Source organism: Vigna angularis, chromosome 3 (assembly GCF_016808095.1).
Source record: "Vigna angularis cultivar LongXiaoDou No.4 chromosome 3, ASM1680809v1, whole genome shotgun sequence".
NCBI lineage: Eukaryota > Viridiplantae > Streptophyta > Magnoliopsida > Fabales > Fabaceae > Vigna > Vigna angularis.
The window spans coordinates 19,685,281-19,700,952 of NC_068972.1; the positions used below are offsets into that span (position 1 = coordinate 19,685,281).

At 29.7% G+C, this 15,672-nt stretch overlaps 1 protein-coding gene across 1 annotated transcript; it reads left to right on the forward strand.

The window, feature by feature from the left end:
- Positions 1-775: 775 nt before the first annotated feature.
- On the forward strand, positions 776-1,907 carry LOC108325355 (uncharacterized). Its single transcript, XM_017558418.2, has one exon. It carries the CDS (start codon positions 1,164-1,166, stop codon positions 1,617-1,619), a length of 456 nt encoding a protein of 151 aa, XP_017413907.1. The 5' UTR covers positions 776-1,163; the 3' UTR covers positions 1,620-1,907.
- Positions 1,908-15,672: the final 13,765 nt, after the last annotated feature.

Sequence of the window (15,672 nt, forward strand, 5' to 3'; positions counted from 1 at the left end):
TTTCAACGTTCTATTTAATCAACAAAAAGAAGGGGTTTATAAGATAGTCACCAAAATAAAACTACGAGTTATTCAAGTACGATAGATTATATGATTCACCAAACAAGCTAAATGACTTCTGGATTACATGTCTGTAGCAATATTTGGGGGAATTCATTTTCCAGACCCTATATTATTCATATGTCAGTCAGCATGCATCTTCTGCACAGAATAGCATGAAATCCAACCAGCCAGAGAGGTTTATTTTTTCCTTATCACCAGTGGTAATGATGTATTTTCAATCTAAACATTCAAGTGAATAAAACTTCGAAATCCAAAACGATAGGTCTGACTGCAAAATCAATCAGTGAGTGAGCAAAACAAAATAATTTCAAATGAGGCAACTCTTCACCTTCTCCTGTCTCATACAATTCCATTGAATAGCAATCGCATTCTTGAGACCCGGACCCAACCAATTAATCAAACCACTCCAAGAATTAATCAATTACCAGAAAAATTAATAAAATAAACAAAACAATTAATCACCCTCCTTCCGTTCAACGAATCGCCGTCCGCCACCAAGGGAAAGCAAATGCAATCTGAACCAATCCTCGGCGCCATGAGAAAAGCTTAAAAGGGGAAAATTTTCCATCATCATTTTGGGAAGATAATTATAAAACGGGAGGGTAATTGAGTAATTTAGGTCAACCAAGGTATTTTAGTAATTAGCTGAACTTCACAGGGGCAATTAGAGAGAAGAAGCGCTATAAATAACGAGGTCCCTGACCCGCTGCGCATTCTCTTCTTCTCACATTTTTCTCTTACATTCTCTCTTTTTCGCTCTCTCTCTTTTCCTTTTCTTTCATCTTCTCTATTCTCTCTCTACCTCATCTCTTATTTTGTTTTTATTAAATCTTGATAATTGCCAGATTCCGGCCACAAGTTTCTCTCGTCCCTGTCTCTCTCTCCCATCACATCGTCTTCACCATAGCGTGCCCCATCCGTTTTGTATCAATTTACCCTTTTACCCCTCTTTTCCAAATTTACCTTTTTACCCCTCATTTTTCACCCGAACATAGATAAATAATTACCGTTGTTTTTTTTTATTGTTTGAAAAACAAAACTATTTGTCAGTTTTGTTTTGAGGGTGGTTTGGTAGTGACGTGGCATGCGGATAGAGAGCCATGAATACCAAAACGATGCGTCTTCCCCCTCGTCGTGTATTGACACCTACCAATAAGCGCAAAGAGAGAGATGACCCGTTTGACAAGCCCAAGCCCATACCCGCACCACCCACCACCAAAATACTCAAGCCCGATAAGCCCGTCGACCCGATCATCGCCACCAACAAAGCCGTCTTGTCGCAGCCCAAGCCCTCTAACCAACTCTTAGCGGGCTACCTGGCCCACGAATTCCTCACCAAGGGCACCCTACTGGGCCAGCCTTGGGCCCCACCAAAAGGAAAGTCGACGGAGGACGGCGGCGACGAAGCAGAACCCACGGCGGCTCCGCCGCCGTACCAGCGGACGGAGGAGGAGCGGGAAAGGTACGCCGAGGTGGCGAGTTTATTAAAGGGTGGTGGGACCCAGCTCCCCGGCGTGGTGAACCCCACCCAACTCGCCCGTTTCTTGCACTTGTGATCTAACGCTAGAAAACCACTGGGAGAGTCCTATCGGACACGTGGAACGATCGCATTTGCTCTCCCTCGTTTTGCTCCTCCCGAGACAAAACGAAACCGGGTAGAGAAATTTCTCCTCCCTCGCTCTCTTTTTTTTTTTTCTTGTTTTTTTAATCTGAGAGATGGAAAAGGAAAATTTTCTGATGCATGCAAGTTGTATGTATGTCATCCTCTTGATGTATGCATTCTCATGCAAAGTACATGCTTTTAGTTTCAACCATTTCATTTGTTTTCCTCTCTGGTAAACAAATCTTCATGGTTTATCTAATTATCTCATTTCTGCTCTTTGTTTTGATTAGATTATTGGTATGAGTATAATTAATTAGACTGTTTAAGCATTGATGATAGATAGTTGATTGAAGTAACGCACGTAATAAAACACTTGTAATAAGGAAGAAGAAGAAGATGGTTATGCCTGATTTAAATGTGTGAAGAAAGATGGTATTAATTGAAAGTGTGTTGATTATTCTGGCTTACACGGAATCTGATGCTTTTTTTCTTGAATTGTTTCACGCACTTAAAGAAAGTGTTCATTATTAGTATGACGGTGAAATCAGTGATGGGTTTGGTGCATGGAAATTACAAGTGCTTATGCTTTGCGAATTTTCTTACCTGCTGATGCAAGATTTTTAGAACTGATTATGGTAGTTCTCACACTGTACTTATCCCTTTTTTTTAATGCAATTCAATCTGTTCTGTAGAGTTTCTGTATGTTTCGGATAATGTCTAAATCTAATTTTAAACCAATTCAATGCATTCAATTGGGAAACCGAATCAGTTTTTGTATTTTTTTTCCGAGTTAGATTACATTTTAGACAAATTCTATTTTTAAATGGTTTTTGTGAAAAAAGATTGTTTTGTAAATAGATTTAACTTTGAAAGTAATTCTTCAAATTTTATAATAACTACACTTTAATTTTTGTTATGGTTTGAATAAATTAAATTAGATTAAATCTCTTTCACGCCCTTGAAGTGACCAACATATTTTCGTATAACCATGTCTTAAGTCTTATTACAGTTAGAGTTGAATAGGTATTCACTTTTAGTATAAAAAAATTACATGTTTTACCAAACAAAATGACTTTTAAAATAAATATTATAAAAGTTATTACTAAAACCCACTAATTAATCTTATATGTAATTGGAAAATATGTAAACAGTGAAGATGTTATCCGAAGGTTTCATGAAAGAGTTTTTCTGAAATTAATTAAAATTTTCAAAATAAAAAATGACCCTTTAATGTAGAAGTTAACAAATTTATCATAATTTATGTTGTCTTCCACTTCCACGGTTCTAAAATAGTGTTATGTAATTATCATAATTTTTTTTATGAAAAAGTAATATTTTCAAATTAAATATAATTTGAAAAATAATTTTTCATTGTATAACTTATGAGGTAATTATTGTCAAAGTTAAAATTTATTGTAAACCACGATTTCTGGTTTAATGATAACTTAGAAACAGTTATGTTCTACCAAAGAGGAGGAGGTTTTCTTGTAATATTAAAATTTGTCGTAATATTTTTAATGTAAAAATTTTGTATGAATTTTGCCAATAATTATATTTATGATAATGATTAAAGAATTAAGAAATGATAATAAAAAGTATACAATTTAATGTCATTGAAGTATTTATTGAAATGTTTAATAAATATTTATTACCTCTTTTCCTATTTTTGTATTTAAAGTAATAATATTCCGTAAGACTAATTTATATTACCTTGTATAAATGATAATTTTTTTTGTGTTGTTTATCTATTGTATTATTAAAATATATTGACCTATACTGATTTTAATATTTTAAACTATATTAAAAACATTAGTATATCGGAATTAGTGTATTTTAAAGATATAGTAGACAGATAACATTAGAGAAATAACACTAAAAAAATCAACAAAGACATTCACTATCCATTTGTAAAATAATAATGAACAAAATTAATAGTCTAAATTAACAAGTCCCTTTTTTATTATCAACTTGTTTTTATTTAATCATCAAGTTTCACTATCATAATTCTATTATATGTATATTCTTTTCTTTTTTTCAAATTATTACTAGTTGGACCCAATTGTTCTTTAAATCAAGCTAAGTCTGCATTCAACGTTTTTACATAGAAATAGGAATTGAAACTCTAGTATAACTTTCATATATCTAGTAGAGTAAGTTTTATTGGTTTTCATCTGTTAGGTTTTTAATCACTGAACTCTTAATTGTATACATGAATAGAAAATAATTACATAACACTATTTTCATTTAATGCATTTAATAAAAAAAATTCTCATCTATCATATTATAAAACATTTTACTTGTTTACTTTGAAAAAAGAAGAGAGTTGACTATTTTGGTAGATTCCAACTTTCTTTAAATAAATCAACTAAATAAATCAAAACACGTATTTCAATTTATCTTTTACATGTAAACATATACGACTATACACGAAGAATATCGGTATGAAGTATACAAGACGAAATATATTTCACTTAATTCAGAAAAAGTATAGTTTAAAACAAATAATTCATTATACCCCTTACATTATTAGTTCATTTTTAGTTGTTCGATTTTTTAGAAGTTATTATTACCGTTTTAAGTAGAGAGGACTATTTATCCATTTAAAAATAAATATAAATATTTATCTAATTATTAGTATCAGAGTAAAAGTCACGTTTTTTTTTTCAATTAAGCAACCATAAGTAGGAGATTGTTGCGGTATCTTGTCATAAATCTTATTCCATGAATTTTTTTATTTTTTTTATATTTATTCTTGATAACAGAAAAAATTATTCATGTTAAAACTACAAATGACAAATATTTAAAAGAAAACAGAAAAAAGGTTATTGCTTTTATACTGCTAAAAGGAAGTAAAATAGAGTTTTTGTTACCGTTAAAAGGAGATCCAATGTGCATTTGAACATGTGAAAATTCATTCAGACATTAAATCAAACATTTGAACTGCATTGTTAATTAGTGATGAAATGTTTGTTCATTGTTCGCAAAGGATATTTTATGGAACATTGATAAGCTAGGGTTAGCGTACTCCACACCCTTAAATAAGATAAAGTGTTTTAGAGCTTTGAATAATTGAATTTTAACGGTCGTATATGCGTCACTATGCTATAAATATAATAAATGCTTTGGATTCTGTTACGAAAAACAAATGCTATAGATTGAAATAGGTAAATTAATGCAATAATAGGTAGCCAAAAGAAGGTAGAAGAATAAGTAAACAACTATTTCTTTTTTCTTTTTACACCATTTTTTAAAAATAATTCATATTAAACGTGTTTCTCGCTTCAAATTATGTCGCTTTCTCTTATCTTCTACCTTTGTTACAAACAATACTTGGTCATTATTTAAAGTACCCTAATAATTATTTTTGGACATGTTTGGAGGTAAAGAAATTCATTTTTAGAAAACACCTTTGCATTTGATTTTTTTTTTAAATGAAGATGAAATGGATAAATAAGAAAATGTAAAATTTTAATTATATACTCCATCTTCTCCTTTTTTTAATTGTCTTTCTATTTATATGTGTTGAAAAATATTTGAATTATTATTTTACTAATTATATTCTTACTTTTTCAAAAATTCAAAGAAAATATAATGATTCCTTCTATGAGATTTTAAATAAACCCGAATTTGAATTATTACATTAATACAAAATTTCATAATGTTAGTAGACGGCAATTTGTATTCATTAATTATTTTGTAGACACATAGAGTAATTTTATTTTTTTTAATTTAAGATTCAAAATTTATATATAAGAAAGTGTGTGAAATTATGAGTCATATTAAAAATCTTTTAATAGAGTTTCAAGTTACGGTGGTTTTGAGATTAAAAATCATAAAAAAAAATATTGTTATTAAAATGAAAAAAAGAATGTTTTACTTACTCTAGTTTACAAGTTGCTCTTTAGTAGAAAGAAAAAAAAACGATACTTTATTGTAAAGAGAGAAGATAAACTATCATACAAAAATACAAAAATGATATTTTTAGCTCTTTCTTTCTTTTACCTATATATTTAACCTGGTAGGTTGAATGAAAACTTTTTATAACAATTTTGACAATAGATCATATCAATATTTTATTAATCTGTTTAAATTTATTTTTTTAAAAAAATTATAATGGATCAATCACAAACCACTACACGAGTGTTGTAAAAAAAATTATTAAAAATATATTTTCCACATCTAACAAAATGAGCGTTGGTGTATGATTTTCATTTTTAATTTGCAAAGTGTGATTAGAAGAATATCTTGAATTTTCAATGCGTGGAAGTGCAAATTTTCAACCACTTTCTTGTCGTTTAGTTACCTAGACATTTGAATGAAAAAGTAAAAATCTTTTAACCATTGTTTAAATTGTAAAGAAATTTTAGAATTATGTTAAAATTTTGAAATATTAATTTACATCCCTCATTTATTGATTATTTGTCAAAGAGAGGCACACACAGTTCTTTTTCAACTCTGTATCCATGGTTCTCAATAAGGCAAAAACTGTCCATGGATGCAAAACTATTTATTGTGTTACCATATTTTCAATCACACTAAATGCTTCTTATTTCTTTTTGCTACCCCCATTTCACCTTTTTAGTTCTTGTCAGTGTTCATTTTTTTAGGAGAAATTGGTGTTCGTGTCATTTCTATAGATGCTCTCACCAATATTATAAATTAAATCTGGTTTAATGACAATATAAATAAAATTTAGTTCGTTTTTGCAAAAATATTGAATTGTTATCATTTTGAAAACTAATTTTAAAAAGTAAACTTTAAATTAATATTATTTTTAGGTCAAAGTATGGGATTACAAACTTATAAGTGATTCGATAATATTTTGATAAAATAAATTTAATAAATAATAAATCTAGTTAGAGTGAATTTTTAGATGATTTTAATATTATTTTAAAAAGTAAATATATGTTAAAGGTGAGCTAATTTAAAAGAAAACATAATAATTAAACCTAATATGTTAAGACACTCCATTTATAATACTTTTGGTTTTTGAAATTTAACAAACAATATTAAATGAAGTAGTTTTAAGTATAATCTTAAATTTCCAAATAGTTAAAACAAAGGAACATAAACATCGTGCTAAATGCGTTTGTTAGAAAAATCTAAATTGTTTACACGAGCTAGATGAACTCTCATCACAAAATGATGAGTTTGGTAAACACACCAAAAGGACAAATCTTGTTTCAAACCACATGTTAAAAGAAATCACACTAAACACACTCTTGAAAACAACAAGTAACTACATTAATTAAGTGATAACATTGTCATTGACACGATCAAATTAATATTGAAGGTGCGGGGAAACACTAGAAGAGGGGGTTGAATAGAGTTTCCATAACTTTTTCGTAACTTGTAAGTTGATCATGATGTACGTAACACTTTGTGAGTTGTTAGACTTTGGTTTGTAAACGCTTATCCTGAATGATCATGTACATGACCAATTCAACGTGTCCAATGTTTATACGTGTAGGCAATAACTTTAAACAAAGTAAGGCGTATGATCAGAGAGAGAGAGAGAATGAAAACTCTAACTACACTACATTGTTTATCAATAGATTAAAACACACAAAATGTTTTATACTGGTTCACCTATTAAGGCTACGTCCAGTTCTCATCTAAGTTAACTTATAGGGTTCTATTAGATATTCAATGAAGTACAATTGAGTGTTTTAAACCACTCCTGGTATTCCTAGTCCTATTGAGTAGCCATTGTTACTTCTGACTAGTTGAGTTCAACTCACTCCTGATTGCGTAGTATTATTCACCATTCCTGGTATCCCTAGACGCTTCTAGTATCATTGTGATACATCGTCTAGTTGAGTATCACCCACTCCTGGTTATGAAGTATTTTCACCACACTTGGTATCCCTGGTTAGAGAATAATCTCCAGTTATCCTAGACCAGTTGAGTATTCGCACCACTCCTGAACTTGCCGAGATTTCCTTGAGTATTCGCACCACTTTTGGTATCCCTAGGCAACCTGGTATTCACGATATCGCCTAGTTGAGTTTCACCCACTCTTGGTTGTGCCTTATTCTTCACCACTCTTGGTATTCTTGTAAGCCCTTAGAGTGGTTGTCATCACAAATCATACTTAGATAATCTCACATACAAATTTTATACCATAAACCATTCATAAATAACCTTTTATAGTTATTTCACAAAATTCATGTACAATGAACCACATGAACCTAATTGTATAGGTAACCTCAATATTTATTCATTTATGGTAATTTCACAATTTCTTATTTATCATAATCTATAAAGATTAGTTGTACTTTGTACTCATTAGTCAAGATAAATCAGTTAATACTAGTCATTTTAATCTCTAAGGTTTATACTTCCAAGTACAATAAGTTAAATTATGTATTATATATTATATTGGCTAGTCAAGATAAATGAGCTAATACGACTAATTTAAATCCTCAAGGTTTACACCTCTAACATCAATAAACTAATGTATGTATTGAATTTTGTAGAGGCTAGTCAGATTAAATGAGCTAATACAATCCATTCAAATCTCTAAGATTTATACCTCCAACTACAATAAATCAAATTATGTAATTTTATAATGGCTAGTCAAGATAAATGAGCTAATCTGACTCATTTAAATCTCCAAGGTTTACACCTCCAACTAGAATAAATCAAATTACATATTATATTTTGTAGTAGTTAGTCAGAATAAATGAGCTAATATGATCAATTTAAATCTTCAAGGTCACCTCCAACTACAATGATTAAAGTATGTAATATTATATTTGCATATATACGTAATATTTCCGAAATCACTCAGATTTCACATCTAACATATATCTCTTCTAATTTTTATATTTGAGATACGTAATGCTTTCAAAATTACTTCCGAAAGATGAATAAATTAACATAACACTCAATTTATAAGAATTGTATATTTATTACAACTCAATTAACTTTCCATACTACAACTTTGTCAATTATTTTACACAACAACTTAACTGCACATTTAATAAACTGGCAGGGACTAGAAATAAAACTACAACTTCCACAAAAACCCAAAAAATATTTTTCTTACATTCAAATTAGAGATAATGGATTCAAGAACACAATATAAAAAGAATCAACTTAATTGGATAATGGTAGAAAAAATTATGCATCAAACAAATAACAAAGGTCAAAGTTTTTCACAACTTAATCTAAGGAAATCTTAAAAGAAAAATTACTCTCACTATGTACCTATAATTCAAAATCTGACCAGTTCAAGTAAAGAACTATGTATTTAAGATTTACTGTTAAAATTTCAACTTAACAGTTATCAAAGCGAAAATCTTAATTTTTTTGAAATAACTCGGTCTAGAAAATGGAGTGTTGCCCAAATGAGAATTTACTCGCTTGAACGATAATATTTGTTGCCTAGACAAAAAATTTTGTTGCTTAAGTGATAATTTGACAGAAACTTCGTTTAATTGCAATATTATTCTCTATTGAATGAGAATAGTGTCACTTGAACAATAATTTTCTCGCTTCGAACAAAAATTTACTTGTTTGAACTAGAGTTTGAAAAAAAAAAAAGAATTAATTTATAATGATATTCTCGCTTAAGAATTTGATAAAGACACAGCACACCATATCTCAATTTTATGGTTCACGTTCTCATCATCAATATCATTTAATAAAAAATATCTCATAAACAAGTACATATACAACAATTTTATCAACCAAACACAAAACAACAAAACTAATTCAATCCAGTCAAATCACAAATCATAAACCTTATTAATATTTGAAACTTTTAATAACAAGCTTTCCTTATTTATTCACTTACACTTAGCTAAATACCATCTCTTATTTATAAAACAGGACTTATACAATTATCAATTAAAAGTCAAGCAATATTTATAATTAAACTAGAATTTCTTACTTTCGAATTTATTTAACTTTCCTTTCTACTACCATGTATATTATTAATATCACTTGCAATTATCACAATTCTAATAATCTTACAATTAAATTTAATTTATTAATTTAAAGAAATAGACTTATATAATTAAACTAGCCTCTTATTTAAAAAAAGACTTTTCCTCTTAGTGAAAATAAATAAAAAAATTAAAATCAAAAGAATGGAAAGGTGTGAGTAATTACGGAGGTGTAAAGGATTAAAATTGGAAGGTGTATAAAAGGCTGGTGCAGGCCCTAGACGTTCATGCTTCTCCTCCACAATAAGGTACAGAGATTAAGTTGGTGGGTGTACGAAGTAACCCAGTCCATCTTTACCTTGAGACCTTAAGGCTCTTCTTCACACACAACCACCACACCATCTCCCTAATGCAACGGCGCCGCCTCCGTTCTCGCCGGATTCCGTTTCTGGCGACGACGCCAGCGTCACCAGTGGCGCTCCCCCCTTCATCCTTCTTCTCACGTAAACCATCTCTGGTCATTCTGTCGTTCACCGCCGCCGCTCAGATCTCGCCAACTCGAACCCACGTAGTCGACAGCGGTAGTTGCTTGTGACCTCGCCGGCACCGCTGTGAGCTCCCTCCCTTTCTTCCTTTGATTTTCCATCCGGTGAGAGAGGTTTTGCTCTCCCTTCTTCATTCTTCCCAAATCTGGTTCCCCATGGAGGACCTAGCGACGCTCTACTGTGTCACTACCATGCGCTACCGGTCAGAGTAGTCGTCGGCCTTGCTATTTCGGTTGGAGGTGTCGCCGTCCGACACGAGCTCGCCACCGTCCGGCGTCCATTGTCTATCCAGAGCTGTTTTGTCGTGATGTAACATAGAGGTTTCATCTATCTAATGCATTATTATTATTATTATTATTTTTAGAGAAAATGTAAATAAATTTGGCGTTTTATCTATAATTATCAAAACGAGGATGGTGGATGGGTCTGTGAATTGAAGGTTAAAACATAATTGTTTTGGTGAGAGAGCTAATGGCAGAGAAGGGGAAATAGAGACGGCCAGTTACTAGATTCTTTGAGATTGTGAACAAAACAAGTGAACGTGAATGGTGAGGTGAGGGAAAAAGATGTTAAGGGAACCTTAATATTTTGTCATTCATTTGAGTTCATGTTTGTCTTCATTTCACTCCATGTTTATTTTACACATGATGATGAAGGAGATTTGAGAATTACTTATTATTTTAGTCGAGCTTTGTATGATTTGTTTTACTTAAATTTTTATTCAATAGTTGAAAAGTGATGGTTGGCAAAATTGATTCAAAGGATTTTGATTCAAAATGGATGCTAAAATTCATTCAAAGGTGTGATATTGTTTTCTGAATATGATATCGATATTTCTGATTTTAATTTTATTTATGTTGTATATTGTAACTATTCTCGACATAAAAAACATCACTTCATATATAACATCATTCATTATCATAAAAATGATTTTTTTGTTAGTTTTAACGTTAGAGAAAATTCTGACGTCTTAGTCTAAGATGTCATGTCGGAATTGAATACATACATTATGACTATTGAAGTCTAATTAACGTTATTTCAAATTAAAAGAAAATGCAGCATTTGATGTCTCTTTCGTTAAGAGACGTCAAATTAAATGTTTTTTTTTTTATATTTACAGTTTATTCAAACCTAAAAAAATAGATATTTCAGTATAGATTATATATTAAAACTAAATTATTAAAGTTAATATTAATATAACTAAGTAGATGATATAAAAAAAAGTAACACTTATATTTATAACATGAATTTTAACTCATGTTTCATTTTTCTGTATAACAAAATTATATAATTGTGCATTATCTTGGAATGTTGACCATTAGTTGCTAATGAATTCTACCATGAATAACAAATAGTTAGTCAATTAATTAACATTACTTCACAAAATATCACATTCAGTAACACTTACCCATCAATGTATGAGACAATGAATATATCTCTTTACACATCCATGTTTGCATATAAGCTTGCTTGTTCTCAAGTGTGTTTCTATAATATTAAATGGTCTGAGGTTCAATAAATCCACACATGTAAGCTCGACCTTCACTAATGCAAAAAGAGTTTTATAACCTTACCATATCCATGTCGCAAGTACTAAATTTCGACGTTAAAGTGTGCAGTGACATTTTTGTAAATATTTTGTTCAAATTGAAGTCGGATCTACTCACAACAGACGTCAATCTTCCTTTTAAAATTTCATAAATAACATCAATTTCTTCATGTTTTTCTTTAACATTTGCACAAAACCTCTCACCAAAGTGCAGTGACGACGCTAAACTCATAAGAACAAGTTCTTCAACTCATTTCACTTTATCTTGCAATTGTGGTACTCGTTTGGACTGAAACTTTCATTCTCCCCGATTACATATCTCATTAAGATTGATTTTTTCATTCATTAGCCACTATTGTGTGACCTAAAGATTATGTTTTTATGGTTTTAAATTAATCTTGAGTTTTGTAAATTTCAAGTTGTCATAACTTTTGGTATGGATCACGAATGAAGATGTTCAAAAAATGAAAGTTGTTGGAAATGGTGATGAGCGCGTTAGCCATTGTTTAATGTATTTTTTTTTTCTAAAATGTTCTAGAATTTTTAAAAATTCATAGTTTAAGGCATGTTTTTTTATTATTACTATTTTTCTCCCATTTTTCTAAACTTTACACTTTTATTTTAGATACTCATACTACCTCTAAAATTTTGAAAATTTTTGTAGTGTATTCTTTTATTGTATATTGATTTTTCATGGTTTCAGTGGATGAAAATATCAACAAAAAATTAACAAAAAAAAACAAACAAACGCAGAATTTGACGTTTGTTGTTCCTGCAATATACATCAATTGGCGTTTGTTATAATGCAACAAACGTTAATTGACGTTTGTTTAGACACAACAAATGTTAACTGACGTTTGTTTAGAGATAACAGACGTCACTTTGATGTCTCTCGCTATTACGTCAGACCTTTAACTGACGTCAAAAGCCTAAAATAACAAATGTTAAAAGTCTTTTTTGTGTTAATATTGACCCACAATGACTGTGTCCATGTACCTATAACAAGAAAATTAAGTATATATTAAAAAGTAGCAATTCTAATATTTAAATATGGAAGACAATGAAAAATCTTACATGTACCAAAGTTGTATGATTGAAATATTCAACATTTTGTTTTCCATATGTTAAGACAAAATCGTCTATGCGTATAAAACGCTCTCATATTTTGAAGTTTAATCAAGGGGAGTACACCAAAAGTTAGGAGGATAGTATGGAATTAGGGGGAGTTTTTCTAGATTCTTAAAGTTCATCTTAGGAATCCATATTTACATTCATGTAATTTGTTTATCTATTTTTACATTTACATGTTTATTTTATTTGTTGTTTAATTTATGTCTTCATTTATAACTCTTACACTATATTGTTTTTCAATTGTGTTTGCTAACTGCATGCAAAAGATAAAAACAATAAAAGATGTAAAACACACAATGAACCTAAACACAAAAAACTTAAAACTAAATGCTGAACTAGGTAAGATTATATATCGTTTAAATGTGTATTTGTTAAACATAAAAAAAAGGGAGATTGTAAAGACAAAATCGTCTATGCATCTAAAACACTCTCATATTTTGAAGTTTAATAAAATAACATTAAAACGAGAAAATAATCTGAAAACAACTTAGGGTGAAAACACAAGACTTAGAATCTGAATCTCAACATAGAAAACCTACACAAAACTTAGAACCTGAATCCCCAATATAGAAAAGCTTAGGAAAACACTTAGGTTCTTAGGAAATAGAAAAACATTTAGGTCAAAACACCTAGACCCAAGACTAAACGATATTGTGCCTAAAGTGTCTAACAGAGTTGGAGTTAGACACTTGATGTTTATCATACCTAAAAAAGGTATTAAGCTTAGTTCTCGAAAACAAAACAGGTCAAGACGATGTCTTTGACAAAATAAACTAGAAAACACAAAGATTAAAATATAAAAGAAAGCTTGAAACAAGCTAAAACTATCTGTCTAAGAAGAGACAAATACGAAAGAAGCGTTTACTTGACTAAATGATACCATGAGCTTGAACAATACTTTGTCCAAACAATAAAGTCCTTATACAACACTTGGTATCTTTAGAAAAGAGATTAATTGTTAAAAGCTACCTAACGGTAGAAATAAAAAAGCACTTTGTTGTTCTGAGCAAACATTAAATGACATTAAATACTCAATGTTTAAAAACAACAAAGGTGATAAGAAAAGACCTATCTGTTGCATGCACAATTTACTCTACTCTTTGTAGATAAGGACATTAGACGGTTCAGTCTTATAGACGATCTTGTCATAGCAACAACGACTCATGTCCTCATTGGGTTAGGCGTTGTTACCTGTGAGCCTCCTGGTTTGTGAGTTTTGGCAAAGGAAACCCCTCTTCCAGGGGCTAATATACAAAATCCATTTTTATTTTGTAAAGTAAGACCTATCTAGCTAAAATACACATTAACATTTATTTTTATTTTGATTTTTCTAAAAGAGAAAGATAACATTTATTCAAAGACACTATTAGTATTTAAAACGAGTATGAGGAAAATTCTACTTAGGAAAGACAAGGTTCTTAAGTTTGTCCATTTGTGACTCATTTCTTTGCTGAGAGTTTACTTAATAAACTTATAATAATATTCCCTCTAGAAAACTTCCATGCACTACACAATTGGCAATTTGGGTTATAATACTATCAATTTACACCATCCTTCATTAAAAGCCTAAAGCCTTGTGTGCAAATGGAGGGTTGTTCTGGTATTAAACCTTCCTTGCGTGGGGGTGATGGTGTTTTCTTTGTCCTTGTGTGGCAGGAATACATGTTTCTTAGCTGGATTACGGGACTACTCGAACAAATTTATAAGGGAGACTACAGATAGTCTGTAGGAGCGGTTACATGCAGGTGAGGTAGGGTACATGATTCAGACTGTCTCTTTCCACTATGATGTTTATGATATTATGGAGGCTCATGGTAATGTCCATGATGGAGTTAATCATGATGATGGTACATGTATTGAGGACGATGATGTTCTAAAGGATGTTATGTTGATAATGATTGTATCATGTGGTATAGATTGTTTGTGTTATAAGATTAGAAATTCTATGATTAATACTTCTACGTATGGAGTGTTGGATTATGGTTGATATAATCAATATGCATTTATCATGTTTTAATAAGAAAACACATACACTAGTTTTGTTTTTATAAATATTTTACTTTTATTAATCAAAATAATTATATTATTTGATAAATATGTAATCCCTTTATTTCACATCATTTCTTGATTAAAAAATAACTAGTTTTCAATTCTTATTTTTTTTTATAAATTTATTTATTATTATTATTACTATTTTAAATCATGTATATGTATATTGTTCCACTATTTTTCCTTATTTATAACATAATGTGGCGTATGGTAAAATCCATAGTATTCTTCTGAACATTATAAAATTGCATGTATTCCAGTAACTTTCAGTCTATATTTTTATTAGGCTAAAACTACTGAAAATACAGAGCATGTGTGTTATTTATATGGAATAATAAAAAATAATGAAATTATTATTATAAAAATAAGTACAAATAATTTTTATAATTTAATTATAGATAGTTTTTATTTATTGTGTAATTATTTTTATTTATTTATTAGATTATTTTTGTTGACTTACTTTTAAAAAATAGTTAAATTTAAATAAAATGATCATTTGAAAGATAAAAGTGAAAAAAATTTGGAGAGAAATCACCCGTATATAAAAGTATATATAATATAATTTATAAATTTAAAAATAAATAATTTATAAAAGTGAACTTGAATAATTATATAATTTCTTTTTACTTGAACAATTATACTGTATTGTTATATATTTTATTAAACAATAAACTATTTAAATTTGATAAGGAGTGAAATTGTATACATAAATAATACTAGTAATTAATCTTAGCTTTTTTTCAATTATATAGAATAGATATATTATAATACTGTATTTTTTTCATTGCTATACATTATTATTACATAAAAGAAAAGCAACAGGTTTATACATAGGTATTT